The following is a 24,192-nucleotide window of genomic DNA, read 5'->3' as shown; positions in this document are numbered from 1 at the left end:
AATGGTTTAGTGCCTTGATCTTTGCAGGAACGTTTATCCTACAAACCAGCAGCCTGTTCCACCTGCTTCTCCCAATCCAGGATGTTAAGGACTGAGGCGGCTAACCATGCAAAAAGAAAAAGCCAAGCCCAGGAACCAGTGGCCCCTTTCCTCTGGAACCAGCTTCCTCCAAAGTTTCGCCAGGCACCATCCCTGCCTCTCTTTAGGCAGCCAATGAAGGCTGAAGTATAGGAAGCTGTCAACATCAAAAAAAACTAAGATCATGGCCACGGGCCCCATAACCTCCTGGCAGATAGAAGAGGAAGATATGGAGGCAGTGACAGATTTGTCTTTCTTGAGCTCCATGATCACTGCAGATGGTGACAGCAGCCACGAAATTAAAAGACGTCTGCTTCTTGGGAGGAAAGTGATGACAAACCTAGATAGCATTTTAAAAAGCAGAGACATCACCTTGCCAACAAAAGTCCGAATAGTCAAAGCTATGGTTTTCTCTGTAGTGATGTATGAAAGTGAGAGCTGGACCATAAAGAAAGCTGACCGCCGAAGAATTGATGCCTTTGAATTGTGGTGCTGGAGGAGGCTCTTGAGAATCCCCTGGACTGCAAGGAGAACAAACCTATCCATTCTAAAGGAAATCAACCCTGAGTGCTCCCTGGAAGGACAGATCCTGAAGCTGAGGCTCCAGTACTTTGGCCATCTCATGAGAAGAGAAGACTCCTTGGAAAAGACTTTGATGTTGGGAAAGTGTGAAGGCAAGAGGAGAAGGGGACGACCGAGGATGAGATGGTTGGACAGTATCATCGAAGCAACCAACATGAATTTGACCCAACTCTGGGAGGCCGTGGAAGACAGGAGGGCCTGGCGTGCTCTGGTCCACGGGGTCACGAAGAGTCGGACACAATTTAACAACTAAACAACAACATACGAAGCTACCTTCTACTCGTGTAAATTTGTCCTGAGATGGTCCAAAGGGTTTTAAGTCCTAAAGCATAGAGGCCAATGACAGAAGTTTACCAACGAACACAGAAAACTAAAATTCAAAGAAAGGGGCTGCAGACCAGCGAGAGAGGCAAGGGCCGCTTTCCCGAAAGCTACGCTTAGGTAGAAGAGCCTCGGGCACCGCCACGTCCCTCTCCCGAAGGTCTCGCAATAGGACCGGAGGAGAAACGGGCCACGTCTCCAGGCGGGCGGGAATTGATGCAGGGCGAGCCGCGTGGGGAAAGAGCGGGAGATTTGGCCATGGTTGGGTGTCCTCTGAGCGCTTTTGTTTCTGTCAAGGGTCTCAGTCCTCCGGGTGTGCTTACCCGGACCTCGGAGAGTCCTGGCAAGTGCGTTTCCCCTTCCTCTCTTCCGTTCCCGTCCCGCCGATCCTGGGACGGAGGAACCTAACTGGGCACAGGGCACTTCCCTTCCCGCGGGTGGAGGGACGGGTGGGCACCGCCGGCGGTCCCACGGCTGGTCCAGGAAGGAAGCGCCCCCCCACGCGCGCCCCTCGCTGACCCCGCACGGAGCCTCCCCGAACAGAGGCAGTCTACCTCGGAGCGCCTGCCGCCTGGAGGCCCCCCCCCGGGGGAGCCGGGCGGGGGTCTCGACCTGCCGGGCAGAAGGCGCCCCGCTCTGGCCAGGGGTCGGCGGGGGCTGCCTGCGGGATGGCGGCGGGAGGGAGGGGCGGGGCGGGGAGGCCAAGAGAGCTTCCCCCCCCCCCCGGGCGCGGCGCCTTCCCGGCCGGCTTCCTTCCTCCGCCCGTCCCTCCGTCCCTCCGCCGGCCCGCGGGGAGCGCCGTGAGCCCAGGTAGGGCGTCTCCGTCCCGGGGTCGGCGGGAGAGGGAATTGGGGGTGTGTGAAAAGGGAGAGGGATCGGGGGCCCTTGGCGGCTGGAGCCGGGCTGTCCTGCGGGAGCTCCGCTTTGAGGGTACCAGGCCGCCCTTGAGCGTGTGCAGAGTGCCAGCCGCCTTTCTCCCCGAAGAGAGGGAGGGAACCGCCGAAGCCCCCCCCCCCCGTTATCCCCTGGGATCGGGGCCCTTCCCCCTCCGCCAAGGGAGGAATTGGGTGGGGGCTTCTATCCTGCCCGCTTTCCTCAACTCGGGGACGTTACCCTGTTTGACTGCAGCTGGGGGAGGACGGGGGGGGGGGTCCCGGGGGGGGTCCCCGAAGGTCTCCCTCGGGGTTTACAAGGTGGCTGCAATGAAGACGGTGGACCTCGTAGGCATGGAAACTCTTCGCGCGGGTGTGATGGTTAAGGGCTCCTCGTTACTTTTTTAAAATTACGTTTTAAGGCTTGTCACAAGTTTCTGGAGAGATTTTAGATGTTGTCTCATTTTATAAGGTGTGCTTTCTTTAAAGAAACGGTAGAAGTAATGCAATGAGTTACATCTTGCCATTTCAATGAGTAGCAAAAGCAAAGTTTGGAATCTTGCTGAAAATGATAAATTGACTTGTATTCTAAAACTTAAGAACGGGGAGACAAAAAAAGACATTTCTTTGGGATATATGGGGTAGATTTATTGAATTTGTGTTAATAAGAAGAAGAGGCAAAGACCCCACACAAGGATCAATGCAATTCTGGAAAAGAGGAGGAGGAGGAGGAGGAGGAGGAGGAGGAGGAGGAGGAGGAGGAGGAGGAGAGTTCTCCAGAAGGACCCGATAGGGGTGGGCAGCCCAATTATGATAGTTTGTACCTTGTATCATACAGTATTTTGTATTAGTTAAAAAAATAACAAAAATCAAACTACTTTCCAGTATGTTATGAAACAGTTGCAAAAGTAGTGCTTTTGAAATGGGAAGAGAGGTCACAGTTTTTCTCTTGCTTCTGGGAAGCTGGGGCTTCAGCTGGTGGCGAAACCTGAGTGACCAGCACATGGGGGGAGGCAAGGCTGCCCCCACCTGCTCCTGCCTCCCAACTGCCTGCAGCGGGTCTGGAATGGAAGCTGAGCAGGCTTTACCTCCCCCCCCCCCATGATCCCTCACACCCCTGTGTTACCCCCACCCTCACCACCCTCACCCCACCCTGCCCCAGAGGCTTCCCTGCCCAGTGGCCCCTGCCTCTCAGCCACGGCCATCTCTGAAGATATGGTAAGAGCCCCCCCCCGAGCATGCCAAGAGCCTCCCCAGCCCCTCTGAGAACGCCATACCTGCTCCTGCTGCTGCTGCACTGAGCAGGCCTGCTGTTTTTGCCAGAGTGAGGCCTGCAGCCTTTGCAATGGGTGGTTGGGATGGCAAGCCGGTGAGGCCAGGGGTGAGCCCACAGGACTTCGAAAATGCAACGTAGACAATGGGGTCCAAGTTACAGGTCCCCCTCGCAGACGACGGGTGCGATGGCCACCCAGCAGACTCTGGCTGCAGAGGCTTGGACTTCTTGGCACCCCATAAACATTTTGCACCCGGGGCGACTGCCCCTGTGTGTGTGGGGGGGCCCACAGGCTACACCACTGCTTGAGACCTGCAGAGTCTTCTGTGGTTTTAAACACCCTGAGGCGTTTGCCTCCCCCCCCCCGCAGCCCCTGCTGGTTTCACCCAACCCAGAGCTCACCCCAGTATCCCAGCACGCCCTTCAACACGTGCTGGCCGACCCGTTGAGCTCTTGATCGACCTATATTTCCTACAAAAGGCAGAGGTCCGTTCAGGACTGAACTTTTAAACAGAAAGAGGATGATTTATTGCAAGTTGTTTTAGGAATAGCTCTTAAACACATTCTTAAAGTTACACCAAGCTTCTGCACTTTACCTTAACCTCTCCTGTCTTAATTAATACCGGTGGCACTCTGACTAGTCACTCCTTAAACCCTCTCTCTCTCTGTCTCAACCCCCCCCCCCAAAAATGCTTTCTCTCCTCTCTGTCTCCCTCTGACTGAACTGACCAGACTTGGACTCCCCCCTCCCTTCTAGTTTCTCTGCCTCCGCCTCCCCACCGCTCTCCTTGGTACATGCCAATAATCTTCTACCTGAGCCAAAGCAGGGTAATCGCTACACACCCTTTATCAAATTTAATATAACCTGTTTATTTTCCCTTAATAAATTTGTAAATCGCCTTGAGCACAGTATTTTACTGGGAAAGTGGATGAGTGTGGAGCACATTGCAGCAGGGAGGGGCCCAGCAGCCCCTCAGCCTTTCCCTTTTAACTCTTCTTTCTTCTTTCTCTCCCCTGCTTTGTAGTTTATTGAAACTGCAAGGAGGAAACCCGAAAATCTTCCCCTCCTGCTTGGTGGTGGTTGAGATGCAGACCATCAAGTGTGTGGTGGTAGGCGACGGGGCAGTGGGCAAGACCTCCCTCCTTATGTCCTACACCACCAACACCTTTTCCACCGAATTTATACCAACCGTCCTTGACCACTACAGCGCCCAGAACATGGTGGATGGCAAGACTGTTAATTTGACCTTGTGGGACACTGCGGGACAGGAGGACTATGACTTCCTGCGGCCCCTCCCATATCCCCAGACCAACATCTTCATCATCTGCTTCTCCATCGCCAGGTCAAAGTCTTACGAGAACATGAAAGACAAGTGGTACCCTGAGGTCTGCCACCACTGCCCAGGTGTGCCCATCCTCTTGGTGGGCACCAAGAAGGACCTAAGAAACAACCCAGAGGCCCTGAAGAAGCTGAAGGAGCAGAACCAGCAGCCTGTGACAACCCAGCAAGGCGTCGCCCTCTCCAAACAGATCCACGCGGTCAAGTACATGGAGTGCTCGGCCCTCAGCCAGGAGGGGATCAAGGACGTCTTCACGGAGGCCGTCCGAGCTGTCCTCAACCCGGCCCCGGCCAAACCCAAAAAGCCCTGCTTCCTGCTGTGAAAGGAGGCCCCACACTTCCCAGTTCCCAATGGGGAGCCCTGGGATGGGTCAGCTGCAAAAGGCCTCCGGAGAGAGCGGGAGACCTGTGTGCTCCATCCTCTGGCCCTGATCCCCCCACTGCTGTATTTTTCCTGCCTAGGCTTTGCTGTCCTCCTTCTGAGGAAGAGCCACTTCCTTGGGATCACCCAGCAAAGGTGGCGAGGAAGGAAAGTCCCCTTTGGGCATGAACAGAAGCCCCCCCCTGCTCCGAGAGAGCCCGTCTTTGCTCAGGCAAAGCCTTTCCGTCTGCTTCTCCCAACCTCATCATGTCCGGCCGGTCCCTCAAGACAGAAGGGCTCCGAGGAGGGGCAAGGGGAAAGGCACACCTGGAGGGAGCGAGGAAAAGAGGACCCAGGCCGTGCATCTCTTCCCAAGCACGTGGCCTGTCCCTTCCTTCTGCCTCCAGCTGAGGAGGACGCGGTCTTGCTGTGGGCAGCAGGGCAGGGAAGGGAGCGAGGAGATGGACCAGAAACCAGGGGTTGGGGAAGAGCGGCATTTGTAAAATCAGAGTCTGAATTCTGTCACCAGCCAAGGAAGCAGCTGCATTTTCTTCTTCCAGAGGTGAAAACTGCTGCTGCTTCTCCTGGGGGGGGGCGCTGCTTGGGCCCAGGGAGCCCCTGCCTTTCTGGCCTGGCTCACCCTTCCAGGTGCTTCTCCAGCCCCAGGGTTGGTGTTGACCCTCAGGGCAGATGCTCTGCGTCCTCCCTTTTCCAGAGGACATCCTCCCCCAGAGAACAAGGAGCCCCTTCCCCAGCTATGGCCACCTCGACTGCCAGCAGCCTTCTCTGCACTTCCTTGAGGGGTGTGTGTGTGTGTAGGGGGAGGTGGGGTGGAAATCTTCCAAGACTGGTAGAAACGGACTCCCAAAAGTCCACCCTTCTGCCGAGGATGTTCGGGGTTCCGTGTGTGCTTCATAGTTGAAGGAGAGTGGGAGGAAACCGTCTCTCTTCTGCGGACTTTCTTTCCCCTCATCCACTGAAATTTCAGTGCCAGCCTCCTTCGGTTTCTGAGGGTTGTTCAAAGGAGACCTCCTTTAAGCAGCAAAAGACACCTGTTCCAATGCGAGCTTCCCTCATCTCTCCATGCTGCAGATCAGAGTCTTTTTCTGTTTTGTGAGGGAAACGGGAGCAACCTTTGCAAACCCAATTGCTTAGGCGTGGAGCTTTGAAGGAAGTACATCTTTGGAGGGACAAGGCGTTCTCGGGTTCTCATGGCCCTGTCTAGTTCGTGCCAAAGGCCAGACTGAGCGCTGCAACTCCTTTGCGAGCCTTCACTTCAAAGCCGTAGGGCCGAGGAACGTGCCTGAAGGTGCGAAGGCCCAGATTCTCAGGTATTGAGCACTCGGGCAGGTATCAAACTCTCTGCTTCGGACAACCACGTCTCAGGGCATCCCCCCCCCGACCTCTCCTTCCCCTGGTTCTGGGTCTGTGACTCACGTTGTGCAGAAGACTTGTTGGCATCGTAAGAATAAAGATTCAGTCCGACCCCCACCTCCTGTTTGTGGCTTTATTGCAGCTGCGCCCCCCCCCCCGAGGACAAGGGCCGACAGAGCTGGCTGTGGGCACCGAGTGGGGCAGGACCCAGCCGGCAATCCGGGGAGGCTCTGGGGTTGGAAGAGAAGGAACCTTTGGGTACAGAGTGGGTCCTCCCATGTTGGGCAGGTGCCATGGGGGGGGGCTTGGCCCTCTGGACCTAGGAAGCCGCTTTGGATCGCTGGCAAAAGTCCTTGGTCCCCAGAGCCTTCCTCTGGCTGCTGTCTCTCTGGGGTCCCCACTGGTGGGGCAGGGGGGCTTCCGCAGCCCTCCTCGGAAGGGCTTCCCGGGAGGGGACCTTTTGGGGGTCAGCCTGGGAAGGAGGCGCCCTCTCACTGAGGCCGGAGCCAATCCTTCCCTGCCTTCAGAGGAGGAAGTGAGAACGCGGAGGGAGGGGAGAGCAGGGGGGGCAGACCAAAGGTCGGAGGGCGAAGGAGGCCCCCCAGCAGGACGGCGCTCGCCCCTCCCCTGCGGCGGGAACGGGGGAGGCGCGGGAAGGGCATCCCGAAGCCGGGAGGGGGGGGAGGCAGTGGCAGGAGGGAAAGCCCGGAGACCCTCGCCCGGGGGGGGGGGCGTGAAGCGGAGGGGGCGGGGGAGCCTCCCGGGCAGCCCTCGTCCGAGACGGGAAGGGAAAGGGAAGGAGGGAGAAGCCTGTCTTCTGCGCCCCCCCCCCCCAGGGAAGGAGCCTCCAGGAAGGAGGTGCCGAACTTCCTTGGCCCTCCCTGAGGCTCGACAGTGCAAGGGACCGCCTGGGGGGGACGGCATTGCGGAGGGGGGGGCTCTCCTTCGCGGCAGGGGCTGGGATGCGATCTCGGACGGCCACCCGTCCCGCCTGCTCTCTCTCACGGGGGCTCTTCCGTGTGTGTGTGTGTGTGTGTACGTGTGGAAGGTCTCCGTGTCTCCCGGACCTCCTGCTCCGGAGCGTTTCTCCAGCCCCAGCACCGCCGCCCCTGTCTCGCCCCGCTCCCGCCTGCAGAGGGCAGCAGGCGCCTTGCCGCCCTCTCCCTCCCTCCTTCCCTCCCTCCCCAGGCTCCAGACCCGGGGACGGGGGGGGGGGACGTGATCAAGGGAGAAACCCTCCCGCTGTGGGTCGGGGCAGGCAGCCTTTCCCCCCAGAGAGAGTCGGCCTGCGTCCTGCACCCGCTCCCTCCTCCCAACCCGAGCTATCTATAAGTTAGGGCGAGCGGAGGGGGGGGCGCGCCTCAATTCTCCTCTGACCCCCCGGTTGCTGTGAGGGCCAAGCACCGCCCTTTGCACGGTTAAAACGGGGCTGCCTTCCGTGCCCATTCCTGGGGAGTTGCGTCTCAGCTGGATGACTGCAAGGCGCTCTGCGTGGGGCTGCCTTTGGAGACTGGTCCACAACGGAGCGGCCCGCTTGCTAAGTGAGGCTCGACCCTGGGGTCGCATCAATTCCCCCCCCCCGTGGCGGCCCCTCCCTTGGCTGCCGGTCCCTTCCCGCCCCCCCCCCCGCGTGTGTGGCCCTCGGGAAGGAGAGGACCGGCCCAGGCTGCGCAGCTGGGGCTGCTGACAGAGGAGACCTCGCCGGACCCGGCAGAGGGGGCGAGTCCCCCCCCCCCGGCCGCCAGCGACCCCCCACGAGACTGGGGCGAGTTGGCTTGGCTTGGGGGACTTTTTGACGGGCGAGGATCCCCGCCTCGCCCGGGCCGGAGGGGCTCCCGAGGGCCCCCGCTTGTTGGAGGGATGGTCCTCGCGTCCCCAAAGGGGGCTCCGAGATTACCAAAGGGGGGCGCGGTGGCGGTGGCGGGGGGGGGGCAGACGGAGCTGCTAACCCCGAGGCCATAACCCTCAAACTCGGGAGGGAGGACCAGCCCCAGAGATCAGGCTTCTTGGCTGAGCGGGAAGGGCTCCCCCCCCCAATGGGCGCCGCACGGAGCCTCCCCGAACAGAGGCAGTCTACCTCGGAGCGCCTGCTGCCTGGAGCCCCCCCCCGCGGGGGCAGGGCCAGGGCCTCGACCTGCTGGGCAGAAGGCGCCCCGCTCTGGCCGGGGGTCGGCGGGGGCTGCCTGCGGGAGGGAGGAGAGGGGCGGGGAGGGGAGGGGCGGCGCCCGGGGCGGGGAGGCCAAGAGAGGTTCCCCCCCCCCCCGGGCGCGGCGCCTTCCCGGCCGGCTTCCTTCCTTCCTTCCTTCCTCGGCCGGCAGCAGCAGCAGCAGCAGCGGCGGCGGCGCCCGCCCGTCCCTCCGTCCCTCCGCCGGCCCGCGGGGACCGCCGTGAGCCCAGGTAGGGCGTCTCCGTCCGGGATCGGCGGGAGAGGGAAGTTGGGGGGGGAAGGGAGAGGGATCGGGGCCCTTGGCGGCCGGAGCCGGGCTGGCCCGCGGGGCTCCGCTTTGGGGGAGGCGGTGAACGTAAGAGAGAAGACCAGGCCACCCTTGAGCGTGTGCAGAGTGCCAGCCGAAAAGGAGGAGGGAACCGTCCGAGCCCCTGCCCCCCGCCCTCAAGCTGATTTCGGGGTCCCTCGCCCCGGCCGGGGCTCCGGGGGGCGGGGAGTGAGGGGGGTCCGGGTGGAAGGAAGGCGGGGAAGGAGCCCGGCGCCCTCCCGGAGACTCGTCGTCGTCCCGACCCGGCCTGGAGCCCCTCCCGTCCCCGCAGGGCCCGCAGGGAGGATCCGTGCCCGTTTGCGGGGGGGGGGGGGAGGGAAGGACGCGGCGGCGCTGCCCGGGAGAGGCGCTGCCTTGCCCGGCGGGGTCGTCCAGAGGCGCCCGCGGGGGCCTCCCTTCTCCGGGGGCGGCCGTGGGGGGGGGGACGGAGCCGGGAAGGGGTGCGCGGGGGGGGGCGTCCCGGAGAGCAGCCTTCCCCGACCGCTCCGGGAAGGATTTCCTCGCCAAGGGAGCGGCGCCGGCCGCCTGTCCGCTGCCCGGGGGCCTCCCCACGAGTCAGCCCGGAGGAGCCCCCGGCCACCCCTTTGCCGAGGCTCCCTGGAGGGGGAGGGCATCCCCGAACAACCTTCCCACCCCACCCCGCCCCACTCCGCTTGTCCGGCGGCGGCGCTGGCTTCGGGCTCCGGCTGTCCCTGCGCTCCTTGGTCGGCGTCGGGGCTGGACGGCTGGGCTCCCTCCAGGCGGCCGGGAGGTTTTCGGACGGTTCCTGGCAGGGCCTGTCCGCGCCGCCTGTCCCCGCCGTCTTTGGGGAGCCGACTGCTCTTGAACCTGGAGGTTCCACTCCCGTTGGCTCGCGGGGCCACCCAGCCAGGCTGCTTCGGGGGCCGGCGCAGCAAACCGGGAGGGAGTTTCGCGGTGCTTGGAAAGGGTGGCCAGGAATTTGCCTGCTGAAAGTTTTTGTGGAAATGTAGCCCCCTTGGGGGGGGGGGTTACTACTCCTCTGGGAGTGATTGATTGATTGACAGATTTATAGATTGCTGTCCTTTTTTAAAAATAAATATATTAAACAAAGATCCAACCTAAACAACATAAACCTAACAGCACAATAAAATACAATTTCATAATAGGCCAGTGCCACCCTCACCCTCAGGGCTAGCATTAATAATATTTTAAATTTCATTCAGTCCATTTTCTCTCCAGAACCTCATTGTTTCTTCCCTCGGTGTATCCCCTTCCCTCTCCAAAATACATATCCCAAGAATACACTCCATATTTTCTTTAAAATCATTATTTTTTAATAGGCCTCTTCTTATTTTCATATCGCATGTCAGTTTATCATTAATTCCCATATCTCATAGTTCTCTATACCGTTCCTCTAAGTTGAGTTGGTTATCATTTTTCCAGTTTCTTGCAAAAATTAACCTTCCTGCCATAAACATTATTATTACTAAGTCCTTATTTTCTTTCAACAATTGATCCTTCTTAACCAAATTCAATAAAACCACTGATGGGGACATTTGAATATTTAATCCAGTTATTCCCCTTATTTCTTTAAAAATTTGCTTCCACTCATTCTTACTTACTTCACTTATGACCACCACTTATGTAAATATGTCCCCTTCTCTTTCTTACACCTCCAGCGTAGTGATGATACATTTTTATTTATTATTGCAGTCCTAGCCGGCTTGACCAAAGTCTGCCACTGGCCGCTGACAGCTCCTGCCGGTATCTGTTTCCTATGGACAGGTGTCCAGCCCCATAACCTTCGCCCTCTCTCTGCCCCCTATAGGAGCAGCGTGGCCCAGTTTTGTTCCCTCCTCCCCCCTCCCTCCACTACTGGACTCCTGGGGGGGGGCTTCTGTGAGATGGAGAGCGCTCCCCGCTCCCCCTCCCACAGAGATCCCCAAGTTCGGTCTTGACACTTTTCCCCAATGGGCCAGGCCTGGGATCTGCCTGTGGGGCCGGCACCGTGGCAGCCTCTCCCCAGGTTTCTCTCTGCCCTCTTGAGCCAGTGGCAGGCACGCATATGGCGGGGGGGGGTTGACCCCTGCAACTCTGGGGGTGGCACCAACAAGGAAGAGATCTTTTCCTAGGGCTGCCCTGCACCATCTCAGAGGGCAGGTTGTCTGCAGGCCCCTTGCAGGAGTGCAAACGTTTCACCTCGAGGGAGCCCTGCCCGCATCTTCACCCCACATGACAGCATGGGGGCCACTGCACAGAGGGACCAGAAAAATCCCAGGAGGGTGCCCAAAGGCGGGCAGGCGGGCAGGGGAGGGGAGGGAGGCACGTGAGCGAGGCAAATGCCTTGAGGCCAAAGGGGCTTCTCAGCCCTTCCTCTCGGGTCCCTCTGGGCAGCCCTGTTGGCCTCCCTCCAGGAGGAAGCCATCTTCTAGAAACCCCTGGGACGTTTGCCAGGAGACGGTCTGGCTGCCCATCATCCTTCTCGCGGCTGTTCCTGCCGTTTGCCGCCTCCTAGCACCGAGCAGTTGGGGGGGTTTGCTTTGGGCCCGAACCAGCGAGGGGACTCCGTCTGGCCCTGCAGGGCGACCGCTCTGCTTGCAGCTGAGCATCCAACGGTCTGATCCCGCTCAGTTGTCCTTGTGAGGACTCTTTCTGAAGGCGGAATGAGGCTTGGGAAGCGGCAATGAGACTGAAAGCAAGGGCCGGGCCTGAAGGGAGGGGTGGGAGGTATTTTCCCCTCCTTTTTCCCATCCCCCCCCCCAGTCCCAAGCTTGGCTCTGAAAGTGGGGGGGGGGGGGAGAAGAGAGATGCAGCATCCTTCCAATGCCTGCTTTTATCCCAACCCAAGGGGGCCCCTCAGAACAGGGCAGGGTGTTACTCCAAGGGGCTCTAGAAGCAGGGACTTCCCTTGCCCGGCTTCTCAACGAGCATGCTGAAGAGATCTGAAGGAGTCAAAAGCTTGCACACTTCAGCAGAATTTTGGAAGATATGGCTCATCGGTGGATTTTAGAAAAACATCATGGGGCAAAAACACAGTTAATCATAATAAGGAAAAAAAGTTGCTTTTCTCAGCAAAACGCGTGGAAGCTTTGATGACGGAAGGACTGTGCTCACTTCTTCATTTTGCTGAGAAAAGCAACAGGTTCAAGCAGGATGCATGCGTTTTGTACATGAGCTCTGATCCCTTGGTGGAGGGGCAGGAGTGGGCAGGTTGAAGCTCTCCCCCCCCCCCCATGGTCCCAGAAGCAGGAATGAAGATCTAGTCTGTTCTGCTTCCTCAGGGTTCAGCTGGATGCCTCGCAGTGATGGGGAGGGGGACTGCCACCGCCCAGCAACAACCGTGGACCAGTGCCAGCTGTCCCTCTTGCCATGCCAAGTGTCGGGGTGCTGTGACCTCGAATGGCCCCCTCCCTTCATAAAATACGACTACGTTTCTGGTGGAGGAGGGGAACCCTGCTAGACCTTTCCTGCCGATAGGAACCGGCACCGCCGTTGTGATGCGTTCCTGCCCCTCAAAGCTGTGCGTGGTTGACATTCGTGGTCAGGATAGGGCAAGACCCTACAAAGTGAGACGTGGCTGTCGGAGTGGTTGAGGATGTGCCCCCAAGCAGTAAAGCCAGACCCAGTTTTGTCCTGGGTCTCTCACACCTTCCCCCCCTTTTGTAACCAGCCCCCCCAAACTGAACAGGCTGGTTGTTAATCCAAAGTCTTGGCAGGCCTTGCTAAAACGATTCATGAGTTGTTGGAGGTCGTCAGCAGAATGGGCAACACCTTACCATAGTCTTTCGAGACTGAAGGATGCCTAATGAATGAATGAAAATGAACAGCCAGTGCCCGGGTGGGGTATGTGTGTGTGTGTGTTTCTGTGTGTGTATGTACACCGACCCAGTGATCCTGTCTTGCCCTGCCTTGCCTCCTGCCCACAGCCCCCCTCCCGCAGGGTTGGGGCCGGGAAGGGCCGCCGGCCTTGCTCTGGAGCCCTGGGGCCAAGGAGGCCATGGGAGGGGAAGGGAGGAGGGGGAGAGCGTCACCCTCCCCCCTTCACCTCTCAGGTTGCTCGTGTGGTCCAGCCCGGCGCTTCTTTGGCATTCCAGGGATTTGTCCCTCTTGGGAACCCCCGGCAGAAATCTCCCCACCTCTTCAAAAAAAAAAAAAAAAACCCAGGACCTCCAGCCCTCGCCACTCTGAGCTCTGGCCTGGCTTGGGGTCCAAATCACCCTGGACCCACTTGGGTGGACGCCATCTTTAGGAATGGCCTCCATTGTTTCTCTGCTTTAAATAGAAGCATAGAAGGAAATAAGCAACTCTTAACAACAGCGCTTGTCTGTCTGTCTGTCTGTCTGAGGGATGGATATCTTTTGCCTTCCTGCCTGCCTTCCTGTTCTCATTTCTAGCATGCTTCCCTACGGCAGCAGGAGGAGGAGCAGTTCCTCCATGCAGCATTAATTCACAGAGTTCCAAAAATTTGCAAGATTTACTGTTTCAAAGGAACACATTTCCTTTACTCTTTACAGCATTTGAAAATCAGCCCATTCTCTTTGGTTATTATTACACAGTCGTGGAAAATAACTTACAAAGTTTCTTCCTGCTCTGCTTGTTAGCTTTCTTGACCCTTCCTTTTACCTTGGCTTGAGGCAGCAAAGAATCCTTCAAGCAAGTTAGACAGAAAAGTCTCATCAGAATTTCTCTAAAATGCCTTAAAAGTAGCGTTAGAAAATAGCTAAAAAACATTATTTGTTATACCGGTTAAAATAAAATTTTAAAAATCACTTTCTGATGGTGGTGCTACTTCTGAAATATCACTTTGATGTATCCTCGTTAACAAAAGTAACCAGTTGCACATAACGACACTTTTGTAATTTGTTGCTTCCAAGCCCTCAGAGAGTCGCATCCAAACATGAAAGGGCCCAGTTGGAATGAACACGGATGAGGGTGTGTGTTTATTCAAAATAAACCTGATGGCTACGTCACAGTGGGTCCAGGGTTCTTGGACTACAATGCCCAGCACCCAGCCAGCTGTCGGATTATGGGACCTGTAGTTGACAGGGGGTCTCAGCAATGTTGGTGGAGTGGGAAGACTGGACGGAGGGATCTCCAGCTAGGGAGGAGCCGCCAGCTGTGGGGAGGGCTGTGGGGAGGGGGGACCCGAGAAGGACGAGGCTGGAAGGAAACGTGAGTCATGCGGCCCCAGACAGACCGGCCCATGATGAGGCCTGCTTTCGGCCCGCGGCTTCCTCTTCTGGGCCAAGGAGCCGCCCTGGGGCGGGCAGGGGGGAATGGTCCTCCTTCTCCAGCACTGCTTGCCTTCCCAAGTGCACCGGGTGGGCCTGGATCGCTTGGCCTGCCTGGATGCTTCCCCCCCCCGCTCCCCCTGGGCATCCATTGTCCTTGCCCTGGGTGAGCCCAGGCGGTTTGGGTGGCAGCTTGTCTCAACAGCAGCCCCGTGGCCTGGCATCATGAGTGGGCACTGGCCGCTTCGTGGCCCCCTCTGGCAGGTCTGTCTCCTGCCCCCTTGGAACCTGCCCGGCAATAGCGCAGGATCGCGATGGGCTTCCAGAGGGGACAGTGGGCTACCCAGGGAGCGAAGCTTCCAGGAGGGGAACCTCTGTTATCTCTCAGGTGGCTGCAGGGAAGGTGGTGGGCATCCTGCCCATGGGAACTCTTCATGCGGGTCAAGGGCTCCTCGTTACTTTTTAAAATGCCAACCATTTCTGGAGAGATTTCAGGTTTTGTGTCATAATATAAGGGGTGCTTTCTTTAAAGAAACAGCAGCAGTCAGTAATGCAACAAGTAAAGCAACAGTTTAAAAAATGTCTTTGGCCAAACATCATCTGGGGGGGGGGGGGAGTTGTCTCAGGCCTCTGCCTTCCTCCATGGAAAATTCTTCAAGGGGGGAGGGGTGGGTGGGACTCTAGTTCCCATCGTCCCCTGCCAGAAGAGCCATGAGCCACCCTGCTGGGGGGGGGGCGGTGAGTGGCTGCCACAGGCCGGAAGGGGCTTTTCTGAGTCTGGGTGGGAGGGAAGGCAGGGGCTGCGTTGCAGAAGGCGGACCCCCAGCCTGGGCCGGGCAGAACGGAGGCCCTCCTGCCATCTCCGAGTTCCCAGGCAGTTGCAAAACGGGAGGTTTTGAAAGGAGAAGAAGAGAGGCCGCCGTTCCTCTGTTGCTTCTGGGAAGCTGGCGCTTCTGGGCCTTTCAGAGTGGATTGGCTTAAAAAAACCAACACATTTTTTTCCTTCCTCTTGCTTCTCCTCTGGACGCGCCCCCTTTCCCGAGATGGCTGCAGGTGCGCACACGCACACAGGTGCCAAGGACATTTGGCAGCATCAGCTGCTCTTCCGCTTTCCTTGGAGGGGGACACCGTGTGAGCTCAGGCAGGTCACCATCATGGGGAAGACCCTGTGCCCCCCCCTCAAATCCAGGCCCACCAATGGCAGCCACCTGCTTGCAAGGTCCCTGCCTATACCTGCCAGGTGCTTATACCTGCCAGGTGCAGCCGGACCTCCTGGGAAGTGGGCAGAGGGGGCAGGAAAGAGGCTTTTCTCCTGTGGTGTAAACCAGCTGTAGTTTGTTGAACAGGAGGTGATGGGTGTGACTTCCGAGTAGCTCCCACCACTCGGATCTTTCCATGTCTCGCTGATCATTGAGAAGAAAGGACCAGGGCCGGAGGATCCTGTGGGTAACTCTCCTCCACGGGTGTCCCTCTCACCCTGACGGTTCTCCACCAAGGAGTGGCCCAGCGATGCTCGGCCACAGGCAACGGGCCCCTGCCGGTGTTGGCCGGAGGCACCAGGGCTGAGATGTGTGGTTGGGCCAGGTGTGTTGCGAGTGTGTAGCCGATGGGGGCTTTTGGCCTCACAGCCGAGAGAACGGGGATTGTTTAAGGTCTCTGGAACTCAGGCAAATCCCACGATTGATTTGCATATAACACAGAGTTTTGCATCAGAACGGGACTTGTTTGAGGTCTCTGCCAACCTTGGCAAATCCTGTGATTTGCATAGAACGGAGGGTTTTGCATGGTGAAGGTCAGGTGAGGAAAAACTACCACCCCCCCCTCTTTCAGAGCTGGGGGGCAGCAACGCCTAGGGGTCTCAGAGCTGGGGGGCAGCAACGCCTAGGGGTCTCAGAGCTGGGGGGCAGCAACGCCTAGGGGTCTCAGAGCTGGGGGGCAGCAACGCCTAGGGGTCTCAGAGCTGGGGGGCAGCAACGCCTAGGGGTCTCAGAGCTGGGGGGCAGCAACGCCTAGGGGTCTTAGAGCTGCGGGGCAGCAACGCCTAGGGGTCTGTAAGGGAGTTCTCCTTGCAGGGGGAGCTCTGTGGTGCTCGGAGGCTGTGGCTGGTTCCTCGGCAGGAAGCGGAGCCCATCGCCCTGAGCATTTTGCGCTTTGGGTGCCGATCCCAAGGAAGGGATGGTCTCAACACCCAGAGGGGCTTTGGCGCTGGGTCCCGGAGTGGCTCTGTGGTGCGGGCCCTTGGCCCAGGGCTCCTGAGGCCACTGAGGTCCCAGGGAAAGGCAGGAGGGTGGGGGCCACATCCGCCTTCTTGAAGACCCCCCTCCCGGGCATGGGGAGCAATGTGATGCTCTGCTGGACTAAGGGGCTGCCACACCCGCTTGCCAGCTGGGAGGAACGGGCACGGCTGGACCAGCACACGTAGAGGGAACCCCTGGCCCCGCTCCTGCTCTGAGCCTTGGCTGGGCGCGCTCGCCCGAGTAGGGCTGGGCCATGAGAGCAGGAGGAAGGCAGGCAGGGCCGGAAGTGGGAGGCCAGCCTGGGAACAGGGAGGGCATCTGCGTCGGCATGTTGAGGATGGATGCCTTGAGCGGTCGGGGGGGGGTAGATGCAGGGGCGCCCACGCAGCAGGCAGCCTCCCTTGCCAACTTGGCCTGGCAGCTGCCACCACTACCACCACCCTCATTGCTGCTTCCCAGGCTTGTCCCTCCCCCCCCCCGACATCATCTGCGCTGCTGCTCAGGCAGCTCACCCTGGTTAAGTGGCCCCCAGGCATGGCAACGTTGTGCACTGGGTACCAAGAGAGGAACCCCAGTGGCTGTGCAGAGGATGATGCTGATGATGGTAGGAAACCATCCAAACTGGACCTCCTCCGTTGGGTCCAAGGTGGCTCTGGAGCGAGAACTGTGTGCCGTCCCAATCCGTTCGCATTTTCGGAGGTCTGATGCCCATGATCCTCCCAGCTTCCAAGAGGTCTCCTGTGACTTGGTGCCTTCAAGAGATGCTGGATTCTGGGAGTTGTAGTCCAAAAGAGGAACTTGTCCAACTTGTCTAGGTGGCCACCCCAAGAGCTGAGGAGCCCTCCTTCCCGTGCCAATTCCTGGCTGGGGCGGGGGGCCAGCGGGGGGGGGGAGCCAACCAGCCTGCCAGTCTCTTGGATTTCCTGCCCCAGGCACTCGAAGGTCTGGGTCCTTCCGAGCCTCCCTCCTTTGCTTCCTGTTTGCAGTTTTCGCTTCCTTTTCTCAGGCTTTGAAGCTGCTCTCCACGCCCAGAGCTGCCTCGCTCCTTTCCTCCACTGACAAGCAGGCAGGAGGGAGGTTGCTGGGGGTGGCAGGATGGGGGTGGGGAGGGAAAGAGGCAAAAGGCGAGGAAGGCTTTTGCACACACACACACAGTCTCTCCCTCTCTCTCGGGCACTGGAACCTCCCTCTTGTTTGGTTTCTGCTTCAGGCTTCTTCACTGAACACAAAGTTTGCTCTGATGCTCAATCTTCTCCAAGCAGCTGGCAAGATGCCCCCCCCCCCATGGGAAACCCTCCCCAGGTAAGGAGAGTGATGGCACTTTCCATCTGATGTCCTCAGCTCCGCAATGATGATCAGAGATTTCCTCTGACAGACAAAGTGGCCAATAGTAGCCACCTTGTCTAATAGCCATCAGCGGGCTGAACCTCCATGCACTCATCCAGTCGCCTTTCAGCATATCCTGTGGCGTTGAATTCCACAGTTTAACTACCCGCTGTGCGAGGAAGATCTCCCTTTTCTCTGTGCCCCATCCTGCTTCAGGGGGATGACTCCTACCTGAAGCCTCTTCCTGTCCTGTTTCCTCAGCCTTTGGCATGCTGGTTTGGCACCCCTTTCTCTTTCTTGTGCCCCCCAACTCCAGGAATCAGAGCGGGTGCCCCCACGCCCAGACTCAAGGTGCCTTGCGGATCCTGTAGATATTGCTGCTGCAGAACAGCCCGGGGGGGGGGAAGCACAGAGCCTGGTGGTCCAGGTGAATGACTGCCTCCGGCTGACCGACGGAGCCTCCGGATCCTGTCCGCCTCCTCTGAGGCCAACTCTAGAGAGACTGTGATCTGACCCGAGGCTTGTCCTCTTGCTTCTTAATCATTGGCATTTAATTTCGTTGTACAGAAGTACAATGACAATAAAGTAAATTCAATTCAATTTCCACCACGGTCCCCCCCCCCCCAGCTCAGCTCCACTCCGCAGCCCCGCCCCAGCTCTGAGTCCACTTGGATCATTCGTCCCGGCGCTGGTTCCCCACCAGCCCTTCCCAGATCTTGAGGAGCATTCATTCTCTGGCTGTCTTTTCCATGGGAGGAAAGGAGTCGGACCTCTGGCGTCACTCCAACCCAGTGCCTCCAACTGTGTCTGGTAGGGTTGGTCCCTAACCCTACCGGGAGCCCCCCCCCCACGTTTGCCAGGTGCCTTCCATCCAGGTGAGGAGAAGCGGCTTTACAAGCCTTCAGTTAGTGTTCCAGGTACAATTTTTATGGAGTTGTCCTGAATTTGCAACAGTCATCCATGCCTTAGTTACCATATTTTTCCATGTATAAGATGCCCCCATGTATAAGACACCCCCCCTTTTCTAACCCCAAATTAAGAAATCTGAGTGGGGCTTAGCAAATGTAGGGTAAAAAGGATCAAAGTGCTGCAGGATGGCTTTGATCCCTGCTTTCTCCCTTTGTGCTAAGCCCTGCATGGCTTAGCAAAAAGGAGGGGGAAAGGGATCAAAGCAATTCTACAACTGCACAGTTATTTTGATCCCTTTCCCCCTTATACAGCCATGGGATTACTTTGATCCTTCCCCCCTCCTTTTGCTAAGCCCCATGGGACTTAGCAAGCAGAAGAGAAAGTAGGGATCAAAGCCATCCTGCAGCACTTTGATCCCTGCTTTCCTTTTGCTAAGGATTACCAAGTAGAGGGGAAAGCAGAGATCAAAGCCATGCAGGATCACTTTGATCCCTGCTTTCCCCTCCACTTGTTTTTTCTCCCCAGCTTACCTCCGTGTATAAGACGACCCTCAATTTTAGTCTAAAGATTTTAGACAAAAGTATAGTCTTATACAAAGAAAAATATGGTACATCACATACTGACTACTACAACAGGTACTGTGGGGGGCTGCCCTTGAAGGAAATCTTTAATTGGTACAACAAGCGGCAGCTAGGCTGCTGAGTGGTGCACGGCAGGTATCCTGACTGTATAACCCCAACACGGAGAGAAGCCAGTTGCCGTCCCATCTGGGTTTGAACCTCAAAAGCCCAAAGGATCTTGGCTCTCTGAGGGCCTGCATGTGACCACATTAGGAGCCTGTATTGGCTTTTCAGATCTCCAGGAGAGAACCCTCTCCAAAATGCGAGCCATTGCAGGCGTCTAAGAAAGCATGTGGGAAAAGGTTTTCTCCTATGTAGCTCCTGGGCTACCTTCTCGGTTGTGATCGCTTTCCACTCTGACTGATTAGGAAAAGGGAGGAAAAATTATTTTTAAATACTGTACTGGCATATGATGCGGAGCCTCCATTGCTGAGTCACTTTTAATCCATTATCTTAATATGGCAGCGGACGAAATTGGCAATTACAGGCCCGTCGCCAACGTTTCTTTCATGAGCAAAGTGGTCGAGAGGGTGATGGCTGATCAGCTTCAGGCCCACTTGGATGAAACGGATGCCCTTGATCTGTTTCAGTCGGGCTTCAGGCCGCGCCACGGTACAGAAGTGGCATTGGTTGCCCTGTATGATGACCTGTTGAGGGAGGCTGACAGGGGTAAAATGTCTCTGTTGGTCCTCCTCGGCATCTCGGCGGCCTTTGATACCGTCGACCACGGTATCCTCCTGGGGAGGCTCTCTGAGCTGGGAATTGGTGGCCTTGCGTTGGCCTGGCTCCGTTCCTTCTTGGAGGACCGTCCTCAGAGAATTCAGCTTGGGGAGAGTGTCTTGGCCCCGTGGAGCCTCAAATGTGGGGTTCCACAGGGGTCGATTATCTCCCCAATGCTGTTTAACATCTCTATGAGGCCGCTGGGTGGGGTCATCAGGGGGTGTGGGGCTTCGTGTCATCAATATGCTGATGACACCCAGCTCTACATCTCCTTTTCACCAACTGCAGGTGATGCCGTCCTGTCCCTTCAGTGCTGCCTGGGGGCCGTACTGCAATGGATTCAGGAGAACAGGCTGAGGCTGAACCCGGACAAGACGGAAGTTCTGAGGGTGGGTGGCCCTGTGGCTGGTGGCTTGGGTGACTCTCTCTCGTTTGGGGGTGTGTGACCCTGGCCGCGAAGGGTCCACAGCCTGGGGGTACACCTGGACCCGACGCTCACCATGGAAACACAGGTGGCGTCAGTAGTCCGCACCGCCTTTTTCCACCTTTGGCGGATTGCCCGGCTGCGACCTTACCTAGACACAGGGGCGCTCACTACCTTAGTACATGCGCTCGTAATCTCAAGATTAGACCACTGTAACACACTCTATGTGGGGCTGCCTTTGAGGCTGATGCGGAAACTTCAGGTGGTGCAGAATGTGGCAGCCAGGCTGCTTACAGGAGTGAGAAAATACCAACACATTTCTCCAATTCTGGCCGCACTGCATTGGCTGCCCATTCGTTTCCGCGTTGACTTCAAAGTCTTAATGCTTACTTATAAGGGCCTAAATGGTTTAGGACCTCGATATTTGGCAGAACGCCTACTCCCACCTAGGTCTACCCGGATCACCCGCACGAGTCAGGAGGTGAGGCTGAGGAGCCTAACGCTGAGGGAGGCCCAGAAGGAAAGGACACGAAACCGGGCCTTCTCGGCGGTGGCTCCTCACCTCTGGAATAATCTTCCTCCGGTGATTCGCGTGGCCCCCACGCTGGGCATCTTTAAAACCCAATTAAAAACTTGGTTGTACACCCAGGCCTTCCCTCCAGTTAATACCTGATTTCCTTTCTATTTTTCTCTTCTTAAATGTCTTCTTTTATTGTAGTTGTTGTCAGCAAACACGGGTTCGAAAACACACGTGTAAGCCTGGACAGAGAGCAATCAGGAGTTTGCACACGCTAAAATGGGCTGAGTGAGTCCAAGCTCAGCTAGCCATGCTACAACACTCCCTCTTACAAGTCTGCCCACATAAGAACACCCTTATACTCTTAGATATTACTGTGAAAAGATCAAGTGGGCTTTGTAGTCCTTAGACTTAACTTGCACCACTGCTGGACTCCTTAAGTATGCTAAGCCGAGGCAGCACTCTCAGATGACCCTAAGACAAGTGTACTGTTCAGAAAACCAATTGAGTTTTATAATCTTTAATTTATTAAAGAATAAGCATGTTACTAGGTATCAAAACCAAACTAAGCCAAAGCAAGAAAATAAGCATCGTGTTAGTTATTTACAACTCTGTAGTGAGGCAAAGAAAACATGAAAAATAGAAAAGTGTTCAAAAACCTTACAAAAACACAAAAAGCCATTAAAAAGAATAAAAACAGTTCCAGTCCAGTAATTCATTAGTAAAAACAAAATAATCCAAGTAGGTTATAAAAAGGCTATAGTCCTCAGTGATCCTGTAGAACAAGAATCCTGTACTAAAAAGAAAAATTCAGTAAAAGTCCCATTGTCCTTAGAAAAGTCCAAGAGTATAGTCCATATGAAGCATTTCAAGAAAAGAAGTCCATAAAGGATATTCCATAGGTAACAGTCCATAGGAAATAGTCCATGCATAGTCCTTAGGAAAAAGCCCATAAGTCCAAGGGTAATCCAGTATAGTAAAGGTTAGTCCCATGTGTCACGAATGAATGAAGAGTCGGTCTTGAAAGACAATGTCCATAGGCAAAAAGTTCCTTTTTCAAGAGTAACTGGCAAGGGCTTATCGCACCTTCCCACGATGTCATCCAATCAGAGTTCGTTACTAGGCAAACAGTCCTGTTGCACCACATGACTTCTTTCCCATACACACCAGATGTTATTTGGGTTTACTGTGGTTTCGCAAAAAGTCACAACAATTCCCATCTAATCACACCGAGTCCTTTTCTCAGGCTATCAGAATAACATTCTTTCTGCTCGCCTAGAAAACAACCTGTTAGCATAGCAAAGATACTTTATACAAAGAAACAAGATGGAACCTCTCTTGCTCATTTCTCAGTTACAAAACCCCATATTCCTTACAAGACTTTAACTCAAAAACCCATCTCATCACAGTTGTCATTGAAGGATTATGTATATCCTTGTGTTTTATTGTTTTACCTCATATTGGAAGCCACCTAGAGTGGACGAGTAGTCCAGATAGGCGGGGTATAAATAAATAAATAAATAAATAAATAAATAAATAAATAAATAAATAAATAAATAAATAAATAAATAAATAAATAAATAAAATTTATGGTGCCAGTGGTTTGCTTTACTTTCATGATTTCTTCATTGAATTTGGTTTTACCTGTTTATCTTCCTTCCATTAATTTGCAAACCGCCTTGAGCACTCTGTTTGGGTAGGAAAGCAGGGTATAAATGTAATAAAGAAATAAATACTTAACTAGGCCTGACTGCTAAGTTTCAAAATCAGAGAGGCCTGTTCCAAACAGCCCCAGACAAGCCCTCGGATGATTTTTAGAGACGTCATGGTTTCTGTTTCTGTTCAGCCAGCTTGGGATGAAACGGAGGGCCTGTTGTGGCTCAGCATGGACCACGTTGTACCCGAGCCCCAGCGGTCTCCATCGGTTTCTCAGCCTGACCTTTTTTTTCTCTTTCTCTTTTTCCTTCTTTCTCTCCCCTGCTTTCTAGTTTGTTGAAACTGCATCGAGGAAACGTTATCTCCCCCTCCTGCTTGGTGGTGGCCGGGATGCAGAGCATCAAGTGTGTGGTGGTGGGCGACGGGGCGGTGGGCAAGACCTGCCTCCTGATCTCCTACACCACCAACGCCTTTCCCAACGAGTACATCCCCACCGTCTTCGACAACTACAGCGCCCAGAACACGGTGGATGGCAGGACTGTGAATCTGAACTTGTGGGACACTGCGGGGCAGGAGGAGTATGACCGCCTGCGGACGCTCTCATACCCCCAGACCAACGTCTTCATCATCTGCTTCTCCATCACCAGCCCATGCTCTTACGAGAATGTGAAACACAAGTGGTACCCTGAGGTCTGCCACCACTGCCCAGGTGTGCCCATCCTCTTGGTGGGCACCAAGAAGGACCTAAGAAACAACCCAGAGGCCCTGAAGAAGCTGAAGGAGCAGAACCAGCAGCCTGTGACAACCCAGCAAGGCGTCGCCCTCTCCAAACAGATCCAAGCAGTCAAATACATGGAGTGCTCGGCCCTAAACCAGGAGGGGATCAAAGACGTCTTCACGGAGGCCGTCCGAGCTGTCCTCAACCCGGCCCCGGCCAAACCCAAAAAGCCCTGCTTCCTGCTGTGAATAGATAGAACCCCACTTTCCACTGCCCAATGGGGAGCCCTCGGATGGGTCAGCCTCCAGGGCCTCCGGAGAGAGCGGGAGACCTGTCTGCTCCATCCTCTGGCCCTGATCCCCCCTCCCCACTGCTGTATTTTTCCTGCCTAGGCTCCCCTGCTCCGAGAGACCCCTGTTTGCTCAGGCAAGGCTGAAATCCCTGCCTTTCCGTCAGCTTCTCTGAACCTCATCATGAGGTGGAGCTGTGGGGGTGGGGTAGAAATCTTCCAAGACCGGTAGAACTGGACTCCCAAAGGTCCACCCTTCTGTTGAGGATGTTCGGGGTTCTGTGGAGTTGAAGGAGAGTGGGAGGAAACCATCTCTCTTCTGTGGACTTTGCTTCCTTTTCCCTCACCCACTGAAATTTCAATGCCAGCCTCCTTCGGTTTCTGAGGGTTGAACGAGATGAAAGAGCACCTTGTTCAAAGGAGACCTCCTTTAAGCAGCAAAAGACACCTGTTCCAGCGTGAGCCTCCCTCATCTCTCCATGCTGCAGATCAGAGTCTTTTTCTGTTTTGTGAGGGAAACGGGAGCAACCTTTGCAAACCTGATTGCTTAGGCGTGGAGCTTTGAAGGAAGTACATCTTTGGAGGGACAAGGCATTCTTGGGTTCTCATGGCCCTGTCTAGTTGGCGCCTGAGACCGGACTGAGCGCTGCGACTCCTTTGCGAGCCTTCGCTTCAAAGCCATAGGGCCGAGGAACGTGCCTGAAGGTGCGAAGGCCCAGATTCTCAGGTATTGAGCACTCGGGCAGGTATCACACTCTCTGCTTCAGACAACCACGTCTCAGGGCATCCCCCCCCCCCGATCTCTCCTTCCCCTGGTTCTGGGTCTGTGACTCACATTGCGTGGAAGACTTGTTGGCATCGTAAGAATAAAGATTCAGTCCGACCCCCA

At 56.2% G+C, this 24,192-nt stretch overlaps 2 protein-coding genes across 4 annotated transcripts; both read left to right on the top strand.

Annotated features, from left to right (window-relative positions):
- Positions 1-1,744: 1,744 nt before the first annotated feature.
- On the top strand, positions 1,745-6,317 carry LOC140705378 (rho-related GTP-binding protein RhoG-like). The gene is made up of 2 exons (XM_072993202.2): positions 1,745-1,791; positions 4,152-6,317. The coding sequence occupies exon 2, from the start codon at positions 4,213-4,215 to the stop codon at positions 4,786-4,788; it is 576 nt and encodes a 191-aa protein (XP_072849303.2). The 5' UTR covers positions 1,745-1,791; positions 4,152-4,212; the 3' UTR covers positions 4,789-6,317.
- On the top strand, positions 1,746-24,192 carry RHOG (ras homolog family member G). 3 transcript variants are annotated; one of them, XM_072993354.2, is made up of 2 exons: positions 1,746-1,791; positions 22,629-24,192. In XM_072993354.2, exon 2 carries the CDS (start codon positions 22,687-22,689, stop codon positions 23,260-23,262), a length of 576 nt encoding a protein of 191 aa, XP_072849455.2. In that variant the 5' UTR covers positions 1,746-1,791; positions 22,629-22,686; the 3' UTR covers positions 23,263-24,192. The 3 variants fall into 3 exon arrangements, with proteins under 3 accessions (XP_072849455.2, XP_072849454.2, XP_072849458.2); XM_072993353.2 differs by lacking the exon at positions 1,746-1,791 and adding an exon at positions 8,475-8,597; XM_072993357.2 differs by lacking the exon at positions 1,746-1,791 and adding an exon at positions 17,314-17,426.

Source organism: Pogona vitticeps, chromosome 3, assembly GCF_051106095.1.
Source record: "Pogona vitticeps strain Pit_001003342236 chromosome 3, PviZW2.1, whole genome shotgun sequence".
NCBI lineage: Eukaryota > Metazoa > Chordata > Lepidosauria > Squamata > Agamidae > Pogona > Pogona vitticeps.
Note: the sequence above shows the minus strand (reverse complement) of the source record. Positions and strands in the feature narration are given on the sequence as shown.

Bases quoted from the DNA above. Each gene is read 5' to 3' on its own strand.
- LOC140705378 (XM_072993202.2), top strand. From the start codon at position 4,213: ATGCAGACCATCAAGTGTGTGGTGGTAGGCGACGGGGCAGTGGGCAAG.
- RHOG (XM_072993357.2), top strand. From the start codon at position 17,365: ATGCTCAATCTTCTCCAAGCAGCTGGCAAGATGCCCCCCCCCCCATGG. The intron at 17,427-22,628 runs GTAAGGAGAGTG...CCTGCTTTCTAG, and splicing joins CCATGGGAAACCCTCCCCAG to TTTGTTGAAACTGCATCGAG.